This window comes from Capricornis sumatraensis, chromosome X (genome assembly GCF_032405125.1).
Source record: "Capricornis sumatraensis isolate serow.1 chromosome X, serow.2, whole genome shotgun sequence".
NCBI lineage: Eukaryota > Metazoa > Chordata > Mammalia > Artiodactyla > Bovidae > Capricornis > Capricornis sumatraensis.
Window position 1 is genome coordinate 61,430,145 of NC_091092.1, and position 26,840 is coordinate 61,456,984.

The 26,840-nt window shown below is 37.9% G+C and overlaps 1 protein-coding gene across 1 annotated transcript in view; it reads left to right on the forward strand.

The window, feature by feature from the left end:
• Window positions 1-24,911, forward strand: part of TMLHE (trimethyllysine hydroxylase, epsilon) — a 67,866-nt gene extending 42,955 nt beyond the window's left edge. The window contains 5 exon segments of the mRNA XM_068962571.1: window positions 6,836-7,115; window positions 10,721-10,840; window positions 21,871-22,107; window positions 24,774-24,871; window positions 24,874-24,911. Coding sequence (XP_068818672.1) covers window positions 6,836-7,115; window positions 10,721-10,840; window positions 21,871-22,107; window positions 24,774-24,871; window positions 24,874-24,911 — 773 coding nt within the window.
• The last annotated feature ends 1,929 nt before the right edge of the window (window positions 24,912-26,840 follow it).

Consider the following 26,840-nt stretch of genomic DNA (forward strand, 5'->3'; position numbering starts at 1 on the left):
AATGGGTTGAATGCTCCAACCAAAAGACAAAGACTGGATGAATGGACACAAAAACAAGACCCCTATATATGTTGTCTACAAGAGACCCACCTCAAAACAAGGGACACACACAGACTGAAAGTGAAGGACTGGAAAAAGATACTCCATGCAAATAGAGACCAAAAGAAAGCACGAGAAGCAATACTCATATCAGATAAAATAGACTTTGAAATAAAGACCATGAAAAGAGAAAAAGAAGGACACTACATAATGATCAAGGGATCAATCCAAGAAGAAGATATAACAATTAAAATATATATGCACCCAACATAGGAGCACCACAGTGTGTAAGGCAAATGCTAACAAGTGTGAAAGGGGAAATTAACAATAACACAATAATAGTGGGAGACTTTAATACCCCACTCACACCTATGGATAGATCAAATAAACAGAAAATTAACAAGGAAAAACAAACTTTAAATGATACAATAGACCAGTTAGACCTAATTGATACCTATAGGACGTTTCACCCCCAAACAATGAATTTCACCTTTTTCTCAACTGCACATGGAACCTTCTCCAGGATAGATCACATCCTGGGCCATCAATCTAGCCTTGGTAAATTCAAAGAAATTGAAATCATTCCAAGCATCTTTTCTGACCACAATGCAGTAAGATTAGATGTCAATTACAGGACAAAAACTATTAAAAATTCCAACACATAGAGGCTGAACAACATGCTGCTCAATAACCAACAAATCACAGAAGAAATCAAAAAAGAAATCAAAATATGCATAGAAATGAATGAAAATGAAAACACAACAACCTGAAACGTATGGGACACTGTAAAAGCAGTGCTAAGGGGAAGGTTCATAGCAATACAAGCTTACCTCAAGAAACAAGAAAAAAGTCAAATAAATAACTTAACTCTATACCTAAAGCAACTAGAAAAGGAAGAAATGAAGAACCCCAGGAATAGTAGACGGAAAGAAATCTTAATTAACCTCCAATTAAAAAAAATATTTAAAAATATTAGGGCATAAATAAATGCAAAAGAAACAAAAGAGACCATAGCAAAAATGAACAAAGCCAAAAGCTGGTTCTTTGAGAAGATAAATAAAATTAACAAACCATTAGCCAGACTCATCAAGAAACAAAGGGAGAAGAATCAAATCAACAAAATTAGAAATGGAAATGGAGAGATCACAACAGACAACACAGAAATATGAAGGATCATAAGAGACTACTATCAGCAACTATATGCCAATAAAATGGACACCGTGGAAGAAATGGACAAATTCTTAGAAAAGTACAACTTTCCAGAACTGAACCAAGGAGAAATGGAAAATCTTAACAGACCCATCACAAGCACGGAAATTGAAACTGTAATCAGAAATCTTCCAGCAAACAAAAGTCCAGGACCTGAGGCTTCACAGCTGAATTCTACCAAAAATTTAGAGAAGAGCTAACACCTATCCTACTCAAACTCTTCCAGAAAATTGCAGAGGAAGGTAAACTTCCAAACTCATTCTATGAGGCCACCATCACCCAGACACCAAAACCAGACAAAGATGCCACCAAAAAAGAAAACTACAGGCCAATATCACTGATGAACATAGATGCAAAAATCCTTAACAAAATTCTAGCAAACAGAATCCAACAACGTATTAAAAAGATCATACATCATGACCAAGTGGGCTTTACCCCAGGGATGCAAGGATTCTTCAATATCTGCCCGCAAATCAATCAACGTAATACACCATATTAACAAACTGAAAGACAAAAGCCATATGATTATCTCAATAGATGCAGAGAAATTTGACAAAATTCAACATCCATTTATGATAAAAACCCTCCAGAAAGCAGGATTAAAAGGAACACAGCTCAACATAATAAAAGCTATATATGACAAACCCACAGCAAACATTATCCTCAATGGTGAAAAATTGACAGCATTTCCCCTAAAGTCAGGAACAAGACAAGGGTGCCCACTGTCACCACTACTGTTCAACATAGTTTTGGAAGTTTTGGCCACAGCAATCAGAGCATAAAAAGAAATAAAAGGAATCCAGATGGAAAAGAAGTAGTAAAACTCTCACTGTTTGCAGATGACATGATCCTCTACATAGAAAACCCTGAAGACTCCACCAGAAAATTACTAGACCTAATCAATGAATATAGTAAAGTTGCAGGATATAAAATTAACACAGAGAAATCCCTTGCATTCCTATACACTAACAATGAGAAAACAGAAAGAGAAATTAATGAAACAATTCCATTCACCATTGCAAAAAAAAAAAAGAATTAAATACTTAGGAATATAATTACCTAAAGAAAAAAAAAAGCCCTATATATAGAAAACTATAAAACACTGATGAAAGAAAGCAAAGAGGACACAAATAGATGGAGAAATATACCATGTTCATGGATTGGAAGAATCAATATAGTGAAAATGAGTATACTACCCAAGGCAATCTATAGATTCAATGCAATCCCTATCAAGCTACCAACGGTATTTCTCACAGAACTAGAACAAATAACCTCACAATTTGTATGGAAATACAAAAAACCTCGAATAGCCAAAGCAATCTTGAGAAAGAAGAAAGGAACTGGAGAAATCAACCTGCCTGACTTCAGGCTGTACTACAAAGCTCCAGTCATCAAGACACTATCGTACTGGCACAAAGACAGAAATATAGATCAATGGAACAAAATACAAAGCCCAGAGATAAATCCACGCACCTATGGGCACCTTATCTTCGACAGAGGAGGCAAGAATATACAATGGAAAAAAGACAATCTCTTTAACAAGTGGTGCTGAGAAAACTGGTCAACCACTTGTAAAAGAATGAAACTAGAACACTTTCTAACACCATCAGTTCAGTTCAGTCAGTTCTGTCACTCAGTCACGTCCGACTCTTTGCGACCCCATGAATCGCAGCACGCCAGGCCTCCCTGTCCATCACCAACTCCTGGAGTTCACTCAGACTCACGTCCGTCAAGCCAGTGATGCCATCCAGCCATCTCATCCTCTGTTGTCCCCTTCTCCTCCTGCCCCCAATCCCTCCCAGCGTCAGAGTCTTTTTCCATTGAGTCAACTCTTCATATGAGGTGGCCAAAGTACTGGAGTTTCAGCTTTAGCATCATTCCTTCCAAGGAAATCCCAGGGTTGATCTCCTTCAGAATGGACTGGTTGGATCTCCTTGCAGTCCAACACCATACACAAAAATAAACTCAAAATGGGTTAAAGATCTAAACATAAGACCAGAAACTATAAAACTCCTAGAGGAAAACATAAGGAAAACACTCTCTGACATAAACCACAGCAGGATCCTCTATGACCCACCTCCCAGAGTAATGGAAATAAAGCAAAAATAAACAAATGGGACCTAAATAAACTTAAAGCCTTTTGCACAACAAAGGCAACTATAAGCAAGGTGAAAAGACAGCCTTCAGAATGGGAGAAAATAATAGCAAATGAAGCAACTGACAAAGAATTAATCTCAAAAATATACAAGGAACTCCTGCAGCTCAATTCCAGAAAAATAAGCAACCCAATCAAAAAATGGGCCAAAGAACTAAACAGACATTTCTCCAAAGAAGACATAGAGATGGCTAACACACACATGAAAAGATGCTCAACACCACTCATTATCAGAGAAATGCAAATCAAAACCACAACGAGGTGCCATTTCACGCAAGTCAGAATGGCTGCCATCCAAAAGTCTACAAACAATAAATGCTGGAGAGGGTGTGGAGAAAAGGGATCTCTCATACACTGTTGGTGGAAATGCAAACTAGTACAGCCACTTTGGAGAACAGTGTGGAGATTCCTATAAAAACTGGAAATAGAACTGCCATATGACCCAGCAATCCCATTGTTCGTCATACAAACTGAGGAAACCAGAATTGAAAGAGACACATGTACCCCAATGTTCATCGCAACACTGTTTATAATAGCCAGGATATGGAAGCAACCTAGATGTCCATCAGCAGATGAAAGGTTAATAAAGCTGTGGTACATATACACAATGGAATATTATTCATTAAAAAGAATACATCTGAATCAGTTCTAATGAGGTGGATGAAACTGGAGCCTATTATACAGAGTGAAGTAAGCCAGAAGGAAAAACACCAATACAGTATACTAACGCATATATATGGAATTTAGAAAGATGGTAACAGTAACCCTATTTGCGAGACAGCAAAAGAGACACAGATGTATAGAACAGTCTTTTGGACTCTGTGGGAGAGGGCGAGGGTGGGATGATTTGGGAGAATGGCATTGAAACTTGCATATTATCATATGTGACATGAATGGATGGGATGGGGAGGGAGGTGGGAGGGGTGTTCAGGATGAGGAACATATGTACACCCGTGGCGAATTCATGTCAATGTATGGCAAAAACGCTACAATATTTTAAAGTAATTACCCTCCAACTAAAATAAGTAAATTTATATATTTGTTTTAAAAATGGTTTATCTAGTCAATGCTATGGTTTTCTAGTAGTCATATATGAATGTGAGAGTTGGACTATAAATAAAGCTGAGCATTGAAGAATTGATGCTTTAACTGTGGTGTTGAAGGAGACTCTTGAGAGTCCCTTGGACTTCAAGGAGATCCAACCAGTCAATCCTAAAGGAAATCAGTCCTGAATATTCATTGGAAGGATCAATGCTGAAGCTGAAACTTCAATACTTTGGCCACCTGATGCAAAGAACGAACTCAGTGAATAAGACCTTGATGTTTGAAAGATTGAGGGCAGGAGGAGAAGGCGACAACAGAGGATGAGATGGTTGGATGGTATCACTGACTCAATGGACATGAGTTTGAGTAAGCTCTGGTAGTTCATGATGGACAGGGAAACCTGGCATGCTGCAGTCCATGGGGTTGCAAAGAGTCGGACACGACTGAGCAACTGAACTGAACTGATACCAGAAGTGGACACCTAGATACTTGTGCCTGGTTTTTTCTGGACTCAGCCCTATGTACCTTTTCCCTTTGTTGATTTCAATCTGTATCCTTTAACTCTAATAAACCTTAACTGGACTATAACAGCTGTTTAAAAAAGAAAGAAAGCATACCATAGAAAGGTTTTTTAAAAACAAACTGACTTTGCAAAATATTTGTAAAATATATGATTATATATGTGTGTGTGTGTGTGTGTGTGTGTGCATGCGTGTGTATAGTGCTATTAGTGTTCCAATAGAAAAATGTGAGAAAGAAGTGAACGATAATTAAACCACAAGTCAGGAAACACTCTGTAAAAGGCCAGATAGTAAAGATTTTTAATCTTTTTTGAGTACACTGTATCTGCACAACGATTCAGTTCTTTGGTAGTAGTGTAGAAACAGCTATAGAAAATACGTATTACACAGCAAATGTTAGAAAAACAATTCTGGGCAGGTTTGGCTACTAGCTCAGTTTGGTAACCCTTGCATGTAAAAAATATAGATGTCTAACAAATGTTCTTCTTCATCTTAAATAACTTAATTTTATTATGATAAGATGAGTTTTATTTACGAACTTAGAAACAAAAACATGTTTAAAAAGTAATACTCAATTTTGATGGGCATGCATATATGCATATATTGTTGGAGGGGATGAAAATTGGTAGACTTTCTAGAAAGTAATCTAGTTATATGTATCAAGACTTTTAAAAGTTTGTGTCTTTGGATTTAACAATTCTACCTTCTGTGTGTCTATTTTAAGAAAATTATCAGAAAAATGGACAAGGATGATCACTATTAAATAATAGGGAAACTTTCCAAAAATACAACTACATGCCCTGGGAGAACAAACTGGCTGGGTAAATCTTGGTAGTCCATATTCTGAAAATTATAGAAATTAATTTTTTGAAGCCTTAATTTTTTAATGATAAAATTATTCTTAAATTTTAAGTGACAAAGGCAGGGTGCAAACTGATATATATTTTCACAATATGTAAAGTAAAAGTATGCATACAAAAAACTAGAAGGAATGATTGATTGCAAGCTGTGGATAGTGGTTTCATGTAGATAATCGAATAAGTATATCTGACCTTTTCATTTCCTCATACTTTTTTGTGCTTTCCAAATTCTTTATGATACTTTTACTATAATAGTGTAGAAATTTGAAAGAGAGAAACAGAGACAGAGAGGTAGAAAAAAAAGGAGAGAGAAAATGTCAGGATAACCTTTCACTCCTCTTGCTGTATCCTTTGCTTACTCATTTGCTTATCCTGAATATTTTCTAAAACATTTTAGGAGCTGGCTTTTTGACTTTTTGTAGAGCAGCAGGCGAAGTCATCATGCTGTATTGATATCATATCATTAGACCAAACTGACCTAATTCATTTACAAGAGGGAGATCGAGGCCCTTTACTATGTAGCTAAGTTTCATAAACTTATTTACCTGCTGGGAAGATTTATTTGTTCCTTTATTCACTTATTAATTTATACTACTCAACTGACAAATATTTCTGTCTCAGGAACATTCTAGGCATTCATTTGAATTTGGTCTCATAAACAATACATATGTGTGTGTGTGCTAAGTCACTTCAGTCATGTCCAACTCTTTGAGACTCCATGGACTGTAGCCCACCAGGCTCCTCTGTCCATAGGATTCTCTAGGCAAGAATACTGGAGTGGGTTGCCATGCACTCCTCTAGGGGATCTTCCCGACCCAGGAATCGAACCTGCATCTCTTATGTCTCCTGTATTGGCAGGCAATTTCTTTACCACTAGTGCTACCTGGGAAACCCCATAAACAATACCATACTGGGTAACTGGTTGCTGAAAATAATATTCTTAACCAGTAAATTATTGGCAGTATATATAATTATTATTTTAATAGCTTTTATTTTTTCCTAAAAAGGGCCAGATGGTCATGTGACTAGATATGATTTGGATTGGCTCGTGAAAAACAGCTATGAAGGGCAGAAACAAAAGGTCATCCAGCCTAGAATCTTATGGAATGCTGCAATCTACCAGCAAGCCCAAGTTCCAGCTGTAGATTTCCAGACGTTCTTAGAAACGAAGGAGGGACTGAAGAACTTTCTGCAGAACTTTCTGCTCTATGGAATTGCTTTTGTGGAAAATGTCCCTCCTACTCAGAAACACACAGAGAAGGTGGCAGAAAGGATCAGCTTGATCAGGTGAGTCATTAGTTTCCTGATATGTGCACGAGTTAATTTCCAGAGCATGAATATCAGTAAAATAATATGACAGGTATAGTCACCCTTGTTTTTCCAGAATATTCTGCAGCCCGAATAAGGAGATTACCATTTATACTGCTTTATTTGAAGCCCAGATTTCTAATCTCTAAAGACACTTACATGTTAAATATGATGACTTCAAAGTTGTTGTCTTTTCTCAAGCCCAGTGACACTCAAAGTAAGAGTTATTCATTGTATGCTAGAAAGAGCACTAACTTTGAGTAAAGAGAGCCAGATTGTAGTCTCAGTTCTCCCATCAAGCAGTTGGATAAACATACATTCCTACCCACAATTGCTGTCCCTGTAACCTCTATTTTCCCATCTGATCAGTAAAAGGATTGAATAAGATGGTATCTAAAGATATCTACTTTTGACCTATTATTCCTAAGGCTTAATTCACACACTGGTTGTTAATAATACTGAGTCCAAAATGCAGTACTTGGATGCAGTCTCAAAAACAACTGAATGATCTCTGTTCGTTTCCAACAGATCATTACTGTTCGATTCAATATCACAGTAATCGAAGCCTATGCCCCAACCGGTAATGCTGAACAAGCTGAAATTGAACGGTTCTATGAAGACCTACAAGACCTTTTAGAACTAACACCAAAAAATATGTCCTTTTTATTATAGGGGATTGGAATGCAAAAGTAAGAAGTCAAGAAACACGTGGGGTAACAGGCAAATTTGGCCTTGGAATATGGAATGAAGCAGGGCAAAGGCTAATAGAGTTTTGTGAAGAGAACACATTGGTCATAGCAAACACCCTCTTCCAACAGCACAAGAGAAGACTCTACACATGGACATCACCAGATGGTCAACACTGAAATCAGATTGATTATATTCTTTGCAGCCAGAGATGGAGAAGCTCTATACAGTCAGCAAAAACAAGACCAGGAGCTGACTGTGGCTCAGACCATGAACTCCTTATTGCCAAATCCAAACTTAAATTGAAGAAAGTGGGGAAAACCACTAGACCATTCAGGTATGACCTAAATCAAATCCCTTATGATTATACAGTGGAAGTGAGAAGTGGTTTTAAGGGACTAGATCTGATAGAGTGCCTGATGAACTATGGACAGAGGTTTGTGACATTGTATTGGAGATAGGGATCAAGACCATCCCCATGGAAAAGGAAAAAAAGCAAAATGGCTGTCTGCGGAGGCCTTACAAATAGCTGTGAAAAGAAGAGAAGTGAAAAGCAAAGGAGAAAAGGAAAGATATAAGCATCTGAATGCAGAGTTCCAAAGAATAGCAAGAAGAGATAAGAAAGCCTTCCTCAGCAATCAATGCAAAGAAACAGGAAAAGAACAGAATGGGAAAGACTAGAGATCTCTTCAAGAAAATTAGAGATACCAAGGGAATATCTCATGCAAAGATGGGCTTGATAAAGGACAGAAATGGTATGGAGCTAACAATTGCACATATCTCACACGCTAGTAAAGAAATGCTCAAAATTCTCCCAGCCAGACTTCAGCAATACGTGAACCATGAAATTCCTGATGTTCAAGCTGGTTTTAGAAAAGGCAGAGGAACCAGAGATCAAATTGCCAACATCTGCTGGATCATCGATAAAGCAAAAGAGTTCCAGAAAAACATCTATTTCTGCTTTATTGACTATGCCAAAGCCTTTGACTGTGCAGATCACAATAAACTGTGGAAAATTCTGAAAGAGATGGGAATACCAGACCACCTGACCTGCCTCTTGAGAAACTTGTATGCAGGTCAGCAAGCAACAGTTAGAACTGGACATGGAACAACAGACTGGTTCCAAATAGGAAAAGGACTACGTCAAGGCTGTATATTGTCACCCTGCTTATTTAACTTATATGCAGAGTACATCATGAGAAACACTGGGCTGGAAGAAGCACAAGCTGGAATCAAGATTGCCAGGAGAAATATCAATAACCTCAGATATGCAGATGACACCACCCTTATGGAAGAAAGTGAAGAGGAACTAAAGATCCTCTTGATGAAAGTGAAAGAGGAGAGTGAAAAAGTTGGCTTAAAGTTCAACATTCAGAAAACGAAGATCATGGCATCTGGTCCCATCACTTCATGGGAAATAGATGGGGAAACAGTGGAAACAGTGTCAGGCTTTATTTCTTTGGGCTCCAAAATCACTGCAGATGGTGACTGCAGCCATGAAATTAAAAGACGCTTACTCCTGGGAAGGAAAGTTATGACCAACCTAGACAGCATATTCAAAAGCAGAGACATTACTTTGTCAACAAAGGTCCGTCTAGTCAAGGCTATGGTTTTTCCAATGGTCATGTATGAATGTGAGAGTTGGACTGTGAAGAAAGCTGAGTGCTGAAGAATTGATGCTTTTGAAGTGTGGTGTTGGAGAAGACTCTTGAGAGTCCCTTGGACTGCAAGGAGATCCAACTAGTCCATTCTAAAGGAGATCAGTTCTGGGTGCTCATTGGAAGGACTGACATTGAAGGTGAAACTCCAATACTTTGGCTACCTCATGCGAAGAGTTGACTCATTGGAAAAGACTCTGATGCTGGGAGGGATTAGGGGCAGAAGGAGAAGGGGACGACAGAGCATGAAATGGCTGGATGGCATCACCAACTCGATTGACATGAATTTGAGTGAACTCTGGGAGTTTTTGGTGAACAGGGAGGCCTGGCTTGCTGAGATTCATGGCGTTGCAAAGAGTTGGACACTTCTGAGTGACTGAACTGAACTGAACTGAACTGATACTGTACAGCATTTAACCAGCATATTCACATCAATGATTTCAATTGTTTAGCATAGTAGTCCTAATAAGCGTGTATTTTATCTCCTGTTCTACTAATGAGGCGCTTGAGGATCAGATGTGTTAAGTGCCTTGACCAGAATTGCTCTGCTAGTAAGCAGTAGAACTGGAATTCAAGAGAGCTCAGGTTTTCTGATCTTAAGTACAAAGTTCTTTCCATTGCATTTCTAGGTTTATCTTCTGTGGTATTACATGATATGTAAACTGACTTTTTCATAGTTAATACTTTGCTTTTACTTCATAAGAAACAGATATAGCTCATTGTGTAACAGATGGTATGCTGGGTCATTTGCCCATGATGTATATATCTCAAGGAGAGATACAGTGATACAGCAAGTCTCACTAAATACTTGCTAATATAAACTATTCTTTTCTCTCTTTTTTATTCTTCCAAGTCTAAAAGGTGGCTGAGGATCTACATTAATCAGTTCTAAAAGCAGCTACCCAAAACCATCTTTTTTATGTGTTGAAGGTGAGTGCAGGACAGAAATGTGAACCTGAAAGCTGTTCAAAGCAGACACATAAACAGAGTGAGATGGTTCCCTATTTTCTGACTACATTATCCTTCCACTAATTCCCCGCAGCTTCCTAGAATATTACTCAGTGGTGGGATCATTAAGACGGGTGATAAGTTCAACTGATTTCTTTACTTTATAGTTTGATATCTGAACCAAAAAAAATTGTTTTTATCTGTAAATAAAAAAAGTATTGGAAAGAGTCTTGAATGACAAGGATGAAAATTTCAAATAACTAAAAGGTCTTCCTCTGCTACATTTGACAGAGAAACCATCTACGGAAGGATGTGGTTTTTCACTTCAGACTTCTCCAGAGGTGACACTGCATACACCAAGCTAGCTCTGGATCGGCACACTGACACCACCTATTTTCAAGAGCCCTGTGGGTAAGTGGATTAGAATTTTCCAAAGTGAGATCATTACATGTGATGGTCTTGAATAATTTCTTAATCATTTTCTGTTTTATTTGAACCAAGATCGTATCTGCTGCTACTTACTTATGTAATTATCTCTCTTCTCCTTAGAAATATGACCATTTTTAAAGACTCATAGGAATAAAAATTTTTCAAATGATTGAAAATCTACCTTACTACATTAATGGATCTTAATTTTGTTTAATTTACATTTTTATCAAAGTGATTGCAAATAATTTACCAGAAATGTATTGATTAACCATTGGTTTGGGAATTTTTGCAGTTTTTCATATTTAGTTATGATATTGCAAGTTCAGTTCAGTTCAGTTGCTCAGTCGTGTCTGACTCCTTGTGAACCCATGGAGTGCAGCATGCCAGGCCTCCCTGTCCATCACCAACTCCCGGAGTTTACTCAAACTCATGTCTATTGAGTCTGTGATGCCAACCAACTATCTCATCCTCTGTCGTCCCCTTCTCCTCCCACCTTCAATCTTCCCCAGCATCAGGGTCTTTTCAAATGAGTTAGCTCTTCGCATCAGGTGGCCAAAGTATTGGAGTTTCAGCTTCAACCTCAGTCTTTCCAATGAATATTCAGGACTGATTCCCTTTACGATAGACTGGTTGGATCTTCTTGCAGTTGCAGGATCTCCTTGCAATTATATTGCAAAGGGGTCCATAGTCTAAACACAGCTGCTTTGGGTATGGTATTAAGAGGAATTTGAATCCAGTTTACATGAAGTTGGAGGGAAAAAGTGAATTAAAAATAACCTTTTTTAATAAATTTATTCATTTTAATTGGAGGCTAACTACGTTAAAACATTGTAGTGGTTTTGCCATACATTGACATGAATTTGCCATGGGTGTACATGTATTCCCCATCCTGAAATGCCCTCACACCTCCCTCCACATCCCATTCCTCTGGGTCATCCCAGAGCACCAGCCCCAGCACCCTATCCCATGCATCGAACCTGGACTGGTGATCCATGCCACATATGATAATATATACATTTCAGACCCATTCTCCCAAATCATCCCACCCTCGCCCTCTCCCACAGAGTCCAAAAGACTGTTCTATACATCTGTGTCTCTTTTGCTGTCTCGCAAATAGGGTTACTGTTACCATCTTTCTAAATTCCATATATATGTGTTAGTATACTGTATTGGTGTTTTTCCTTCTGGCTTACTTCACTCTGTATAATAGGCTCCAGTTTCATCCACCTCATTAGAACTGATTCAGATGTATTCTTTTTAATGAATAATATTCCATTGTGTATATGTACCACAGCTTTATTAACCTTTCATCTGCTGATGGACATCTAGGTTGCTTCCATATCCTGGCTATTATAAACAGTGTTGCGATGAACATTGGGGTACATGTGTCTCTTTCAATTCTGGTTTCCTCAGTTTGTATGACGAACAATGGGATTGCTGGGTCATATGGCAGTTCTATTTCCAGTTTTTATAGGAATCTCCACACTGTTCTCCAAAGTGGCTGTACTAGTTTGCATTTCCACCAACAGTGTATGAGAGATCCCTTTTCTCCACACCCTCTCCAGCATTTATTGTTTGTAGACTTTTGGATGGCAGCCATTCTGACTTGCGTGAAATGGCACCTCGTTGTGGTTTTGATTTGCATTTCTCTGATAATGAGTGGTGTTGAGCATCTTTTCATGTGTGTGTTAGCCATCTCTATGTCTTCTTTGGAGAAATGTCTGTTTAGTTCTTTGGCCCATTTTTTGATTGGGTTGCTTATTTTTCTGGAATTGAGCTGCAGGAGTTCCTTGTATATTTTTGAGATTAATTCTTTGTCAGTTGCTTCATTTGCTATTATTTTCTCCCATTCTGAAGGCTGTCTTTTCACCTTGCTTATAGTTGCCTTTGTTGTGCAAAAGGCTTTAAGTTTATTTAGGTCCCATTTGTTTATTTTTGCTTTATTTCCATTACTCTGGGAGGTGGGTCATAGAGGATCCTGCTGTGGTTTATGTCAGAGAGTGTTTTCCTTATGTTTTCCTCTAGGAGTTTTATAGTTTCTGGTCTTATGTTTAGATCTTTAACCCATTTTGAGTTTATTTTTGTGTATGGTGTTGGACTGCAAGGAGATCCAACCAGTCCATTCTGAAGGAGATCAACCCTGGGATTTCCTTGGAAGGAATGATGCTAAAGCTGAAACTCCAGTACTTTGGCCACCTCATATGAAGAGTTGACTCAATGGAAAAAGACTCTGACGCTGGGAGGGATTGGGGGCAGGAGGAGAAGGGGACAACAGAGGATGAGATGGCTGGATGGCATCACTGGCTTGACGGACGTGAGTCTGAGTGAACTCCAGGAGTTGGTGATGGACAGGGAGGCCTGGCGTGCTGCGATTCATGGGGTCGCAAAGAGTCGGACGTGACTGAGTGACAGAACTGACTGAACTGAACTGATGGTGTTAGAAAGTGTTCTAGTTTCATTCTTTTACAAGTGGTTGACCAGTTTTCTCAGCACCACTTGTTAAAGAGATTGTCTTTTTTCCATTGTATATTCTTGCCTCCTCTGTCGAAGATAAGGTGCCCATAGGTGCGTGGATTTATCTCTGGGCTTTGTATTTTGTTCCATTGATCTATATTTCTGTCTTTGTGCCAGTACGATAGTGTCTTGATGACTGGAGCTTTGTAGTACAGCCTGAAGTCAGGCAGGTTGATTTCTCCAGTTCCTTTCTTCTTTCTCAAGATTGCTTTGGCTATTCGAGGTTTTTTGTATTTCCATACAAATTGTGAGGTTATTTGTTCTAGTTCTGTGAGAAATACCGTTGGTAGCTTGATAGGGATTGCATTGAATCTATAGATTGCCTTGGGTAGTATACTCATTTTCACTATATTGATTCTTCCAATCCATGAACATGGTATATTTCTCCATCTATTTGTGTCCTCTTTGCTTTCTTTCATCAGTGTTTTATAGTTTTCTATATATAGGGCTTTTTTTTTTCTTTAGGTAATTATATTCCTAAGTATTTAATTCTTTTTTTTTTTTGCAATGGTGAATGGAATTGTTTCATTAATTTCTCTTTCTGTTTTCTCATTGTTAGTGTATAGGAATGCAAGGGATTTCTCTGTGTTAATTTTATATCCTGCAACTTTACTATATTCATTGATTAGGTCTAGTAATTTTCTGGTGGAGTCTTCAGGGTTTTCTATGTAGAGGATCATGTCATCTGCAAACAGTGAGAGTTTTACTACTTCTTTTCCATCTGGATTCCTTTTATTTCTTTTTATGCTCTGATTGCTGTGGCCAAAACTTCCAAAACTATGTTGAACAGTAGTGGTGACAGTGGGCACCCTTGTCTTGTTCCTGACTTTAGGGGAAATGCTGTCAATTTTTCACCATTGAGGATAATGTTTGCTGTGGGTTTGTCATATATAGCTTTTATTATGTTGAGCTGTGTTCCTTTTAATCCTGCTTTCTGGAGGGTTTTTATCATAAATGGATGTTGAATTTTGTCAAATTTCTCTGCATCTATTGAGATAATCATATGGCTTTTGTCTTTCAGTTTGTTAATATGGTGTATTACGTTGATTGATTTGCGGGCAGATATTGAAGAATCCTTGCATCCCTGGGGTAAAGCCCACTTGGTCATGATGTATGATCTTTTTAATACGTTGTTGGATTCTGTTTGCTAGAATTTTGTTAAGGATTTTTGCATCTATGTTCATCAGTGATATTGGCCTGTAGTTTTCTTTTTTGGTGGCATCTTTGTCTGGTTTTGGTGTCTGGGTGATGGTGGCCTCATAGAATGAGTTTGGAAGTTTACCTTCCTCTGCAATTTTCTGGAAGAGTTTGAGTAGGATAGGTGTTAGCTCTTCTCTAAATTTTTGGTAGAATTCAGCTGTGAAGCCTCAGGTCCTGGACTTTTGTTTGCTGGAAGATTTCTGATTACAGTTTCAATTTCCGTGCTTGTGATGGGTCTGTTAAGATTTTCCATTTCTCCTTGGTTCAGTTCTGGAAAGTTGTACTTTTCTAAGAATTTGTCCATTTCTTCCACGGTGTCCATTTTATTGGCATATAGTTGCTGATAGTAGTCTCTTATGATCCTTCATATTTCTGTGTTGTCTGTTGTGATCTCTCCATTTCCATTTCTAATTTTGTTGATTTGATTCTTCTCCCTTTGTTTCTTGATGAGTCTGGCTAATGGTTTGTTAATTTTATTTATCTTCTCAAAGAACCAGCTTTTGGCTTTGTTCATTTTTGCTATGGTCTCTTTTGTTTCTTTTGCATTTATTTATGCCCTAATATTTTTAAATATTTTTTTTAATTGGAGGTTAATTAAGATTTCTTTCCGTCTACTATTCCTGGGGTTCTTCATTTCTTCCTTTTCTAGTTGCTTTAGGTATAGAGTTAAGTTATTTATTTGACTTTTTTCTTGTTTCTTGAGGTAAGCTTGTATTGCTATGAACCTTCCCCTTAGCACTGCTTTTACAGTGTCCCATACGTTTCAGGTTGTTGTGTTTTCATTTTCATTCATTTCTATGCATATTTTGATTTCTTTTTTGATTTCTTCTGTGATTTGTTGGTTATTGAGCAGCATGTTGTTCAGCCTCTATGTGTTGGAATTTTTAATAGTTTTTGTCCTGTAATTGACATCTAATCTTACTGCATTGTGGTCAGAAAAGATGCTTGGAATGATTTCAATTTCTTTGAATTTACCAAGGCTAGATTGATGGCCCAGGATGTGATCTATCCTGGAGAAGGTTCCATGTGCAGTTGAGAAAAAGGTGAAATTCATTGTTTGGGGGTGAAACGTCCTATAGGTATCAATTAGGTCTAACTGGTCTATTGTATCATTTAAAGTTTGTTTTTCCTTGTTAATTTTCTGTTTATTTGATCTATCCATAGGTGTGAGTGGGGTATTAAAGTCTCCCACTATTATTGTGTTATTGTTAATTTCCCCTTTCACACTTGTTAGCATTTGCCTTACACACTGTGGTGCTCCTATGTTGGGTGCATATATATTTTAATTGTTATATCTTCTTCTTGGATTGATCCCTTGATCATTATGTAGTGTCCTTCTTTTTCTCTTTTCATGGTCTTTATTTCAAAGTCTATTTTATCTGATATGAGTATTGCTTCTCGTGCTTTCTTTTGGTCTCTATTTGCATGGAGTATCTTTTTCCAGTCCTTCACTTTCAGTCTGTGTGTGTCCCTTGTTTTGAGGTGGGTCTCTTGTAGACAACATATATAGGGGTCTTGTTTTTGTGTCCATTCATCCAGTCTTTGTCTTTTGGTTGGAGCATTCAACCCATTTACATTTAAGGCAGTTATCGATAAGTATGATCCCGTTGACACTTACTTTGTTGTTTTGGGTGAGTTTATAAACCCTTTCTGTGCTTCCTGTCTAGAGAAGATCCTTTAGCATTTGTTGGAGAGCTGGTTTGGTGGTGCTGAATTCTCTCAGCTTTGGCTTGTCTGTAAAGCTTTTGATTTTTCCTTCATATTTGAATGAGATCTTTGCTGGGTACAGTAATCTGGGTTGTTTTTCTCTTTCATCACTTTAAGTATGTCCTGCCATTTCCTTCTGGCCTGAAGAGTTTCTATTGAAAGATCAGCTGTTATCCTTATGGGAATCCCCTTGTGTGTTATTTGTTGTTTTTCCCTTGCTGTTTTTAATGTCTGTTCTTTGTGTTTGATGTTTGTTAATGTGTTTAATATGTGTCTTGGGGTGTTTTTCCTTGGGTTTATCCTGTTTGGGACTCTCTGGGTTTCTTGGACTTGGGTGACTATTTCCTTCCCCACGTTAGGGAAGTTTTCAACTATTACTCTCCTCAAGTATTTTCTCATGGTTTTTCTTTTTGTCTTCTTCGTCTGGGACTCCAGATAAGTATGATTTGAACATTGGTGCGTTTAACATTGACCCAGAGGTCTCTGAGGTTGTTCTCATTTCTTTTATTTTTTTTTCTTTTTTCCTCTCTGTTTCATTTATTGCTACCATTCTATTTTCTAACCTCATTTATCCTATCTTCTGCCTCCATTATTCTACTGTTGGTTCCCTCCAGAGTGTTTTTGATCTCATTTGTTGCATTATTCACTATATATTGACTCTTTTTTATTTCCTCTAGGTCGAAAAATAAACTTCTTGTGTGGACTCAGTGGCTATTAACCCAAAGATAATATACACTATACTTTTTTCCAGCTTTACAAGATATATTTGATATATAACATTTTGTAAATATGAGGTGTACTTGTGTTGATTTGATACAGTTATGTACTGCAGTATGATCACCACTAGTAGCTAAGAAAGACTAGATCTTTCTCATCACAGAGAAGAAATGGTAATTACTTGATATGATAGATACCATACTTAACTGTGCTACCATTTGCCACTTATTAGAGGTGCCTCTGTGGTTATTTTGTAGCTGCTGTTGCTGTTGTTTGTTGATCTTCTCCATATAGATAATGAACCCAAGGCAGAAATATATGAGTAAAATGTGCATAAGTATGAATTCGTAAGGGCTTTCCAGGTGGCACTAGTGGTAAAGAAGGCACCTGCCAATGTAGAAGACATAAGAGATGTGAGTTCAATCCCTGGGTTGGAAAGATGCCCTGGAGTAGTGTTGGGTTCAGCTCTGGTGGATCCAGGGAATTTGAAGCGGGGATGGAGTTGGCATCCTGAAAAGAACTATTTAGTTATAGATATGAAGAGAGATTAGGAAAGAATAGTATAGTAGGAAAATAAGTCGAGAAAAGAGGCTGAATAACTTGGTTTACGTGGAAAGCCAATAAAACTCCAAGACAAGGAGTTTGCACCACCTATGTAGGCCCCCGGCACCCGCTTGAATAGCGGAGTTTGCACCACCTACATGCCCCGCCTTGGGCTCCCTCTTGTGTGGGTCTTAGAAGCCAGGCAAGTAAGTATACATGGCGAGCCTCCACGCTCCAGATGGGAATTCAGACAGAAAAACGGAGAACAAGGAAAAACGACACAGGGGAATCAGTCTTTCCAGGAACCGATCACATTTCTTTATTTCCCAGGTCCACTTTTATACTTTTAGTTATACATAGAGATAAATGTAAGAAACAGAGTCACACAGGGTCAGCTGCTCCGACCCTTATCAGCATATCTTTGTTCTTCCAAGGGTCTTACATTTGTTCACAATATCTTCTGGTCTGGAGACCGGTCAACATTTTATGGCCCCACATTACTTTCTACTGATAAAGGTTAGTCAATCAGAAAACTTGTTTCCCCTTAAGATTTACTTAGTCTTAAGATAGTGATAAAGTTACATTCTTACATAGCAAGGACACAAGGATTTATAACAAAGAAAGTGGAGCACAGTGATCTATAACAAAAGAGAAAATTCATTAACTCAAAAAGTCTAGTATTGCTAACATCAAAACTACTATATTTCTTTTTCTACATTCCAATTACATTGATTAACATACTCCCAGGTGCCTAAGGATATGGAGGCCTGGCAGCAATCATTAACTCAGCAATGAAACCCTGCACCAACATGATTTTTATCTTTAGAAAAACCCTATGCTAACTAAGACTTTCAAAATACTCCAAACTCTCTGTGCTGTTTATGATTGAGAGATTGTAAACAATCATGTACATAGTAGCAAGAGTGTGGATAATCCTGTCACACAAGCTAGTCTGCCAGCAGAGAGGTTTGATCTGAGACACCCTTGTCATACCCAGGAGATTTATTATCTGGAGTCCTAAGTTAACTCCTTTACAGAGAGAAGTGGTGGGGGATAGCCCCCTGTAAAGTCAGAGGTGTAGGTGAGAGCATAAAGCAGTAAAGTAGGCAGACTCTGGTTTTGGGGGTAGATGCTCAGGAACAGGGGGTCTCCTGAGGCTCAATCCCGCCTTTGCGTATGCCGAGCCTCCTTCCTCAAGACCCTTGCCACGGGTGGAGTTCCTCACGCTGGCTCCTGGCAGAGTAGAGCATGGCAACCCACTCCAGTATTCTTGCCTGGAAAATACCATGGACAGAGGAGCCTGGTGGGCGACAGTCCATGGGGTCGCACCGAGTCAGACATGACTGAAATGACTTAGCACACACGCACGCATGAATTCATAAAGACAATATGAGAGGATGATAATATCCAATTGATTGTAGTTACTCCGATTTCCTTTGAGGATTGGAACCTAAGAATGTTTGCTTCGGAAAAGGAAGAATAAAACATCTTTTAGATGTCTGGCTCAATGTTATCAATATACAAAACCACCCACAGCCCTGCATTCTCATTCTCTGGGACACAGAAGGAAGAATATGAGGAAATGGGATGAGAAACAGTTGGACAGGGGTTGAGGTTCGAATATTGACTAGCTCTTTTCTCTCTGACCACTACTGTAGATGCACAGTTGGCTTTGCCTTTAATTTAACCCTTTCTAATCAATGGGGAGAGCCTAATACATTAGCAGTACAGTGAGAGTGGTTGAGTTCAGGCTATGGCATCACCCAGACCTGGATTTGCATCCCAGCTGGAACATACATTAGCTTTGTGATCTTGGAAAATAACCTCTCAGTACCTCAGTTTTTTCATCTGTAGAATGGGACTAGTAATAAAACCTGCCCATTAGTATTGCTTAGGGATTAAGTTGGGCTTCCAGGTGGCCCTAGTGGTAAAGAACTCACCTGCCAATGCTGGAGACATAAGAGCCATGGGTTCGATCCCTGGGTCAGGAAGATCCCCTGGAGGAAAGAATGGCAACCCATTCCAGTATTCTTGCCTGGAGAATCCCATAGATAGGGAAGCCTGGCAGGCTACAGCCCATGGAGTCACAAAGAGTCAGACACCACTGAAGCGACTTAGCACACATGCAGGGATTAAGTTACATGATGTGTTTAAAGCACTTGGATACTTCCTGGAACATATGAGGTGTTCAATAAATGCTAGTTATTGTTCTTATCATTTTAGTCATTGTCATCATCATTATCATTGTTTTATGCCTTATGCTTTCTAAAGTTACCTTTGCTCAGGATTTCATTCTTTCCAACCTCCTTGGGGATTTCTCCTGCCTATCAACTTCTCAGTTCTTAAACCTCTACTTTTGTACACTTCCTTTGACTCTGTCTTCCTCTACTTATTCCTTATTCCTCACCCTCACAGCTAGACTTATTAAAATAATTATCTACATTTGGTATCTTTTCATTCTCACTTCTTATTCACTCTTCAAACCTGTAGTCAGCTAGTTTATCCAACCCCCTCTGAATTAAAATTACTCTCTCCAAAGTCACCAGCAAGTAACTTATTGCCATCCCCAGTATGTAGCTTTCAGTCTTTATCTTATTTGAATCCTGGGGCCATTTACCTCTACCTCTTCTTGAATAGCCTTTCTTTTCTAGTTTTCCTTCTACATCTATAGTCAGTTTTCCCCAGTCTCCTATGCTGGCTTATTTTCTTTTGTCTGTGTCATAAATATTGTTGTTCCTCAAAATTTTTTCCTCCTTTTCTTGCTTGAAATTATCACTCCAAATGACTGCTATGCTCTTGGCTTTAGCCATCACCTACAGACAGCTACAGACAGGACTTCCCTGGTGGCTCAGACAGTAAAGCATTTGCCTATAATGCAGGAGACCTGGGTTCAATCCCTGGGTCAGGAAGATCTCCTGGAGAAGGAAACGGCAACTCACTCCACTACTCTTGCCTGGAAAATCCCATGGACGGAGGAGCCTGGTGGGCTACAGTCCATGGGGTCGCAAAGAGTCAGACACAACTGAGTGACCACTTCACTTCACTTCACAGACAGCTACAAAATCTACCTCTCTTCTAAGATAAACATCTTCAACTGGCTACTAAATAATCCTAACCTAGAAATTTTGCAGAAAGCTCAACATAGCCAGGACTGACCTTACTCATTTTAATTGTATTTACCCTACATTCTCCTTGATTTTATTCCTTCTACCTTTATTTATGTTTATCACTTATTTTACTTCGTTGTTTACTTTTCCTTATTTTTGCTTTTTTTCCTAAATTACTATTGATTTTATTTTTCCCTTGTTAATTTGAAATTATTACTTTAGGTTTCTAGTCCATTAATAATTGACTTGCCTTTTCCTATTAATTTTTCAGTCATATGTAACTTAATTATTTCAAAATGTCCCTAAACTGAATGTCTTCCTCAACCCTTCACAGCCCCTTATTAGGATCCAATTATGCATCTGCCTCATTCTCTTGGCAAATGGGCATTATTACTTGTCAAGTTGCCCAGGGGAAAAACCCACAGTCATTCTAGATTTTTGCCTCTTCTTCATCCTCCACATCTAATCATTTATTTCTTAGATGTGTCCTCTTTTCTATAAGCTCAAGTTCTCAGTAGTTTTCTCTCCAGTTTCAGTTATCCACGTTGTTTTTCATGGTTTTGTCATCTTGCTTCTCACCAGTTAATCTTGCATCTTAGTTTAAAATCCTGTGATTCTCTGTGCTAAGCCAACAGGAACTTATCACTCTCTTCCTTGAATATACCTTGCTGTTCTACATTGATATGTTTGGCCATTCCTTTTTCCTGCCTGAAATGCCCTCTCCTCACCTCAATCTCATTCCAGCCCAAGTCTTGCTCATTCTTTAAAACTAAGCAAAATCATTCTCATCCACATCTCAAAAAATTTATCTATACAACATCCCACTACAATAATTTCCTCTCTTTATGGCTCCACTGTCTTGTATACAACTTTATTACAGTGCCTATCATATTTTATCAGTACTTACTTGGTTCATTCTTCTAGATAGACTATGTTCTTCTTTAAAAGAGAGACTATATCTTATTCATGCCTGTATTGCCCATGTCTGACACATATAGGTTTCAGTACATATTAAATATGTTTAGAAGGAACCCTTAGTGGCATTAATATGGCAAAGTACACAAAAAAGTACAACTGGAAGATAATTGGGAAATGCGATTTATTTCTTAATGAAAAGAAAATGACACAAGTAGAATCAGTAATCATTTTATATATTTTTTCTAAAAGTTTGATGTATTCTCTTTTCTCCAGTGAACAGAGTAATTTAATTTTTCCCTTCTTTAGCATTCAGGTGTTTCACTGTCTTAAGCATGAAGGAACAGGTGGCAGGACACTGCTAGTTGATGGATTCTATGCAGCAGAACAGGTACTTCAAAAGGCACCTGAGGAATTTGAACTCCTCAGTAAAGTGCCATTGAAGCATGAATATATTGAAAATGTTGGAGAATGTCAAAACCACATGATTGGGGTTGGACCAGTCTTAAATATCTACCCATGGAATAAAGAGCTCTATTTGATCAGGTGAGTACCAAAGAACTATCCCTCAATGTAATTTATTTGCCAGATATTAGTTTTCTAATGTAATGAAAATCCCTAAGATCCTATATCTGTCACATTTTAATATTGGTATTCCATAGCTTTTTATTAGTACAATTTCTATTCTTATTAAAATTCCCATGGAATAATAAATAGGACAACAGCCAAGGAACACTAGATTAGAGGGGCAGGTATTTCACATGACATTTAAAAATGAAAACACTTTTAAAACAAACAAACAAAAACAGTTATTAAATTGTGCTCAGTGATCAAGCAGCTAGGGTGCCTAAAGGCATGATAGCCACAAAATTTGACTCTTGTCCAGATTTATGCATTTCTCCTGACCTGTGTATATTGCCACCTAGTATCTTGTACAGTCATAAAGCACATCATATCCAAAACTGAACTTGTCATCTCCACTCATTTCAAGCCTGCTCCTTCACCCACAGTTGTGAAGATAAAAATAAATTGTTGCTCCTGTATTATATTAGGAATTACATAAATCTTAAATCACTTCCCTGGGATAAGCTCCACTGGAAAACTCTCCCTCTGTCGTCTCTTGTATCTCAATTGCCTAGAACGAGTAGGTGCTCAATATTTTCCCCAACATTTTATTATGGCCACTTTTAAATACAAAAAGTTGAAAGCATTTACAAGGAAAACTTGTATACCTACCACCGAGATTCTACCATTAAGATATTACTATACTTGCTTTGGGCTTCCCTGGTAGCTCAGCTGATAAAGAATCCACCTGCAATGCAGGAGACCCCGGCTCGATTCCTGGGTGGGGAAGATCCCCTAGAGGAGGGATAGGCTACCCACTCCAGTATTCTTGCCTGGAGAATCCCCATGGACAGAGGAACCTGGCAGGCTACAGTCCATGGGGTTGCAAAGAGTCAGACATGACTGAGTGACTAAGCACAGTGCAGCACATACTTGCTTTGTTACCTATCTATCTATCTTTCTATCCTTCTGTTTATAAATTAATCTTATTTTTGATACATTGCACAGAACATTGAAGGTATATGTCTCCCAATATACTTTAACATTTATAAATTAATCTTATTTTTGATACATTGCACAGAACATTGAAGGTATATGTCTCCCAATATACTTCAACATTTATAACTTTAAGTCTAAAATTCACTATTTGTTTACAGATGTTTAATTTTGATATAAAATATACATACAATGTTGGTATAAATATTGAATATACACTTGCTGAGTTTTTAAAACTGCGTACACCTATGTAACCCAAATGCCTGTCAAGATATAGACTATTACCATCACTACAGAAAGTACCTTTATACCCCTTGTCAGCCCAACCCTACACACACACACAGAGGAAACATCTGTTTTTATTTTTTACCACCATAGATTTGTTTTGCCTGTTCTAGAAATTCACATCCTGGAACAAATCTATTCTTTAATGAATAAACACCTGGGCTGTTTCCTGTTTGGGATTATTACGAATAAAGCTGCCATCAATGTTCATGTAAAACTATCTTTGTAGATATGTGTTTTCATTTCACACATATAAATACCTAAGAGTGGAACTGCTGGATCATAGAGTACGTGACTTTTTAGTTTCATTAGCAACTAACTACTAATGTGTTCCATTTTACAGTTATCAACAATGTACGAAAGTTGTAGCTTCTCCACATCTTTGCTAATACTTGGTGTTTTCAGTCATTAATTGTAGCCATTATATTGGATATCTCCTTGGTGTTCTAATGCATTTTTTTTTTTTTTTTGGTGACTGATGATGTTGAGCATATTTCCATGTGCATATTGGCCATTCATATATCTTCTCTTGCTAAGTAACTAGTTAGATCTTTTGCCCACTTTTTCACTGGATTGTCTTTTCATTATTGAGTTGTCTCAGCCTTTCCTATCCATTTCGATATGTTTTTTATTTCTCATTCACCAATATGTAGGAGTCACTCAGTTTCCAGATTTTTTTTCATAGGAAATTGTTCTCTGTATAACTGTAGATTTGTTTCTATCATGGTCCAGAACCTCCAGCACTATTTGTAATAGTTACAAACTGGAAATTACTTATACATCTATCAACAGAATGGATGAATGGGTAAAAGCCCCTCAGTTATGTCCGAAAGTCCCTCAGTCGTGTCCAGCTCTTTGTGACCCCATGGACTATACAGCCCATGGAATTCTCCAGACCAGAATACTGGAGTGGGTAGCCGTTCCCTTCTCCAGAGAATCTTCCCAACCCAGGGATCGAACCCAGGTCTCTCACACTGCAGGCAGATTCTTTATTAGCTGAGCCACAAGGGAAACCTTGAATGGATGAATATATTGTGGTTTAGTCCCACAATAAAATTCTGTTCAACATGAAGTATGAATGAACTATTGACATGCAGTACAATAATGATAAATCTTCTAAATATAACATTAAATGAAAGAAGCCAGACACAAAAGAGTACATACTATAGTATTCCATTTATATAAAGTTTTATAAATAAGCAAAACTAACCTGTGGTGACAGAAGTCATGATGGTATAACAGTTATCCTTGGGTGAGGTGAGAGACATGCCATGTGGCATAGCCAAAAAATATATAAAAACAAACAAAACATAATATTCTAAGATGGTAGAAACCAGCTAGAACTTTCTTCTATCCCCTACCCTCAGATTTTTCAAAGGAAAAAGAAATATGGTCAACAGGCAATGGAACTCTTCTCTAAAACCTTATAGTCTTGAGAGAACATTAGCTTATTATTGCCACATCATCATGGGACAAGTAATGAATATAGGAAAAGCCTTATATAAAATTGCCCCATTAGCAACAGATGTTTTAACATGTTTTGGGGAAAATCTTTCTTTCTCACAATTTCACCTTAGGTACAACAACTATGACCGGGCTGTCATAAATACTGTACCTTATGACGTTGTCCATCATTGGTATACAGCACACCGGACCTTAACCAGAGAGTTGAGGAGACCTGAGAATGAGTTTTGGGTCAAACTCAAGCCTGGCAAGGTGGGTGCCAAGCTCAATAGATGTCACTTAAGCAGTGAAGAATGAGGACTTATTGAATATGTGAGTCAAAATGTTACAAAGGAAAAAAAAGAAGAGAGTCCTGGGTATTGGCCCTGGTCCTACCACTCACTTACCGAATGACCCAGAAGCAGGTTCCCCTGAGTATCTACCCATCAGTGATTCTATTTGTATGATGAAGGAGTTGAACTTGATAGTCCCTAAGGGTCCATCTGTCTTCATGATTCCTTTTTTTGTTTTGTTTTGTTTTGGTCTTCATATTTCCTCTGGATAAAGAATATCTCTAGCTTAGCATAAGACAGTGAAACAGTTTAACTCTTTGAGAGAGAGAGAAAGAAAAGAAAAGAACAAAAGAAACCAATGATCTGGTTTGCTTTGATAAAAGAATAATTACTCAAGAAATATAACCTCTTCAGATACAGGGCCTGTTACCTACTGTTGCCTTTGTTATTTCCATTTAGCCTAGTACAGAGCTATGTACTTCCTAGTTGTCAAATGTTTAAAGAAAGAAAGAAAATGAAGCCACTCAGTCGTGTCTGACTCTTTGTGACTCCATGGACTATAGCCCACCAGGCTCCTCCATCCATGAAATTTTCTAGGCAAGAGTACTGGAGTCAAATCTTTACTTAATCTCAAAAGAAAAAAAGTCTCATTTAATGTAATCAGAGAACAACCTAAAGTTTTTATTTTAAATGATCTCTTCTGATTTATGATTCCCGTGGTCCACACTTGTTCTGAATATTTTTCCTCTCTCTTTTTTTTTTCCCCATTCACAGGTCCTATTTATAGACAACTGGCGTGTCCTACATGGCAGGGAATCCTTCACAGGCTACCGCCAACTCTGTGGCTGCTATTTAACAAGGGATGATGTACTAAACACTGCTCGTCTCTTGGGCCTTCAGGCTTAAAATTGATGGCATTGAGATTATGAACATACCTGACACCCTGGCTATCAGAATTTCATTTCATATCAGCAGAATAATATTATGTCAATACCGACTTCAAATTGTCTCCTCATGTCATCACATGAAACTAAAGCCTCCCCTTTTTCTAGTAAGGAAAACCTTAGAGATAGGCCATCTCGTATGGAATCTCTCTTCCCCAGGTTACAACATGGACTCATTTGGTTGTTAGATCTTTTGATGTAATTTTGGTCAATCTTCTTCAGAAATATAATCATCACATTGATGAGAATCAATAATAGTCACTAGGTAAAAATTTGTTTCAACAGGATCTGTCAGAAAGAAGAGCATTATAGGAATAACACAATCTAACTAGAGCAGAAATTTGCAACATTTTTTGGAGTTAAGACATCCAAACATGTAAACATTATTGAGGACACCAAAAGGTGCTTAGATGTGGGTTATATCTATTGCTAATAATTATATTAGATATGAAGACTTAGAAATGTTTAAAATTTAAGAATAAAAAAGCATACATCCATCAGAGAGATGACTTCATCACATGTCATATAGCCTCTGGAAAAGTCTTCTGTGATAATTAAATGGAAAAGGCAATATCATCTTAATATTATTAAAACTATTTTTATTAATAATATATAGACCCACTAAAAGAATCTCAGGGACTGCTCCAGGTGTCTTTAGACTATACTTTTGAGAACCAGTGGCCCAGAGCAGCAGTCCCCAAGCTTTTTGGCACCAGGGGCTGGTTTCATGGAAAACAATTTTTCCAAGAACTGG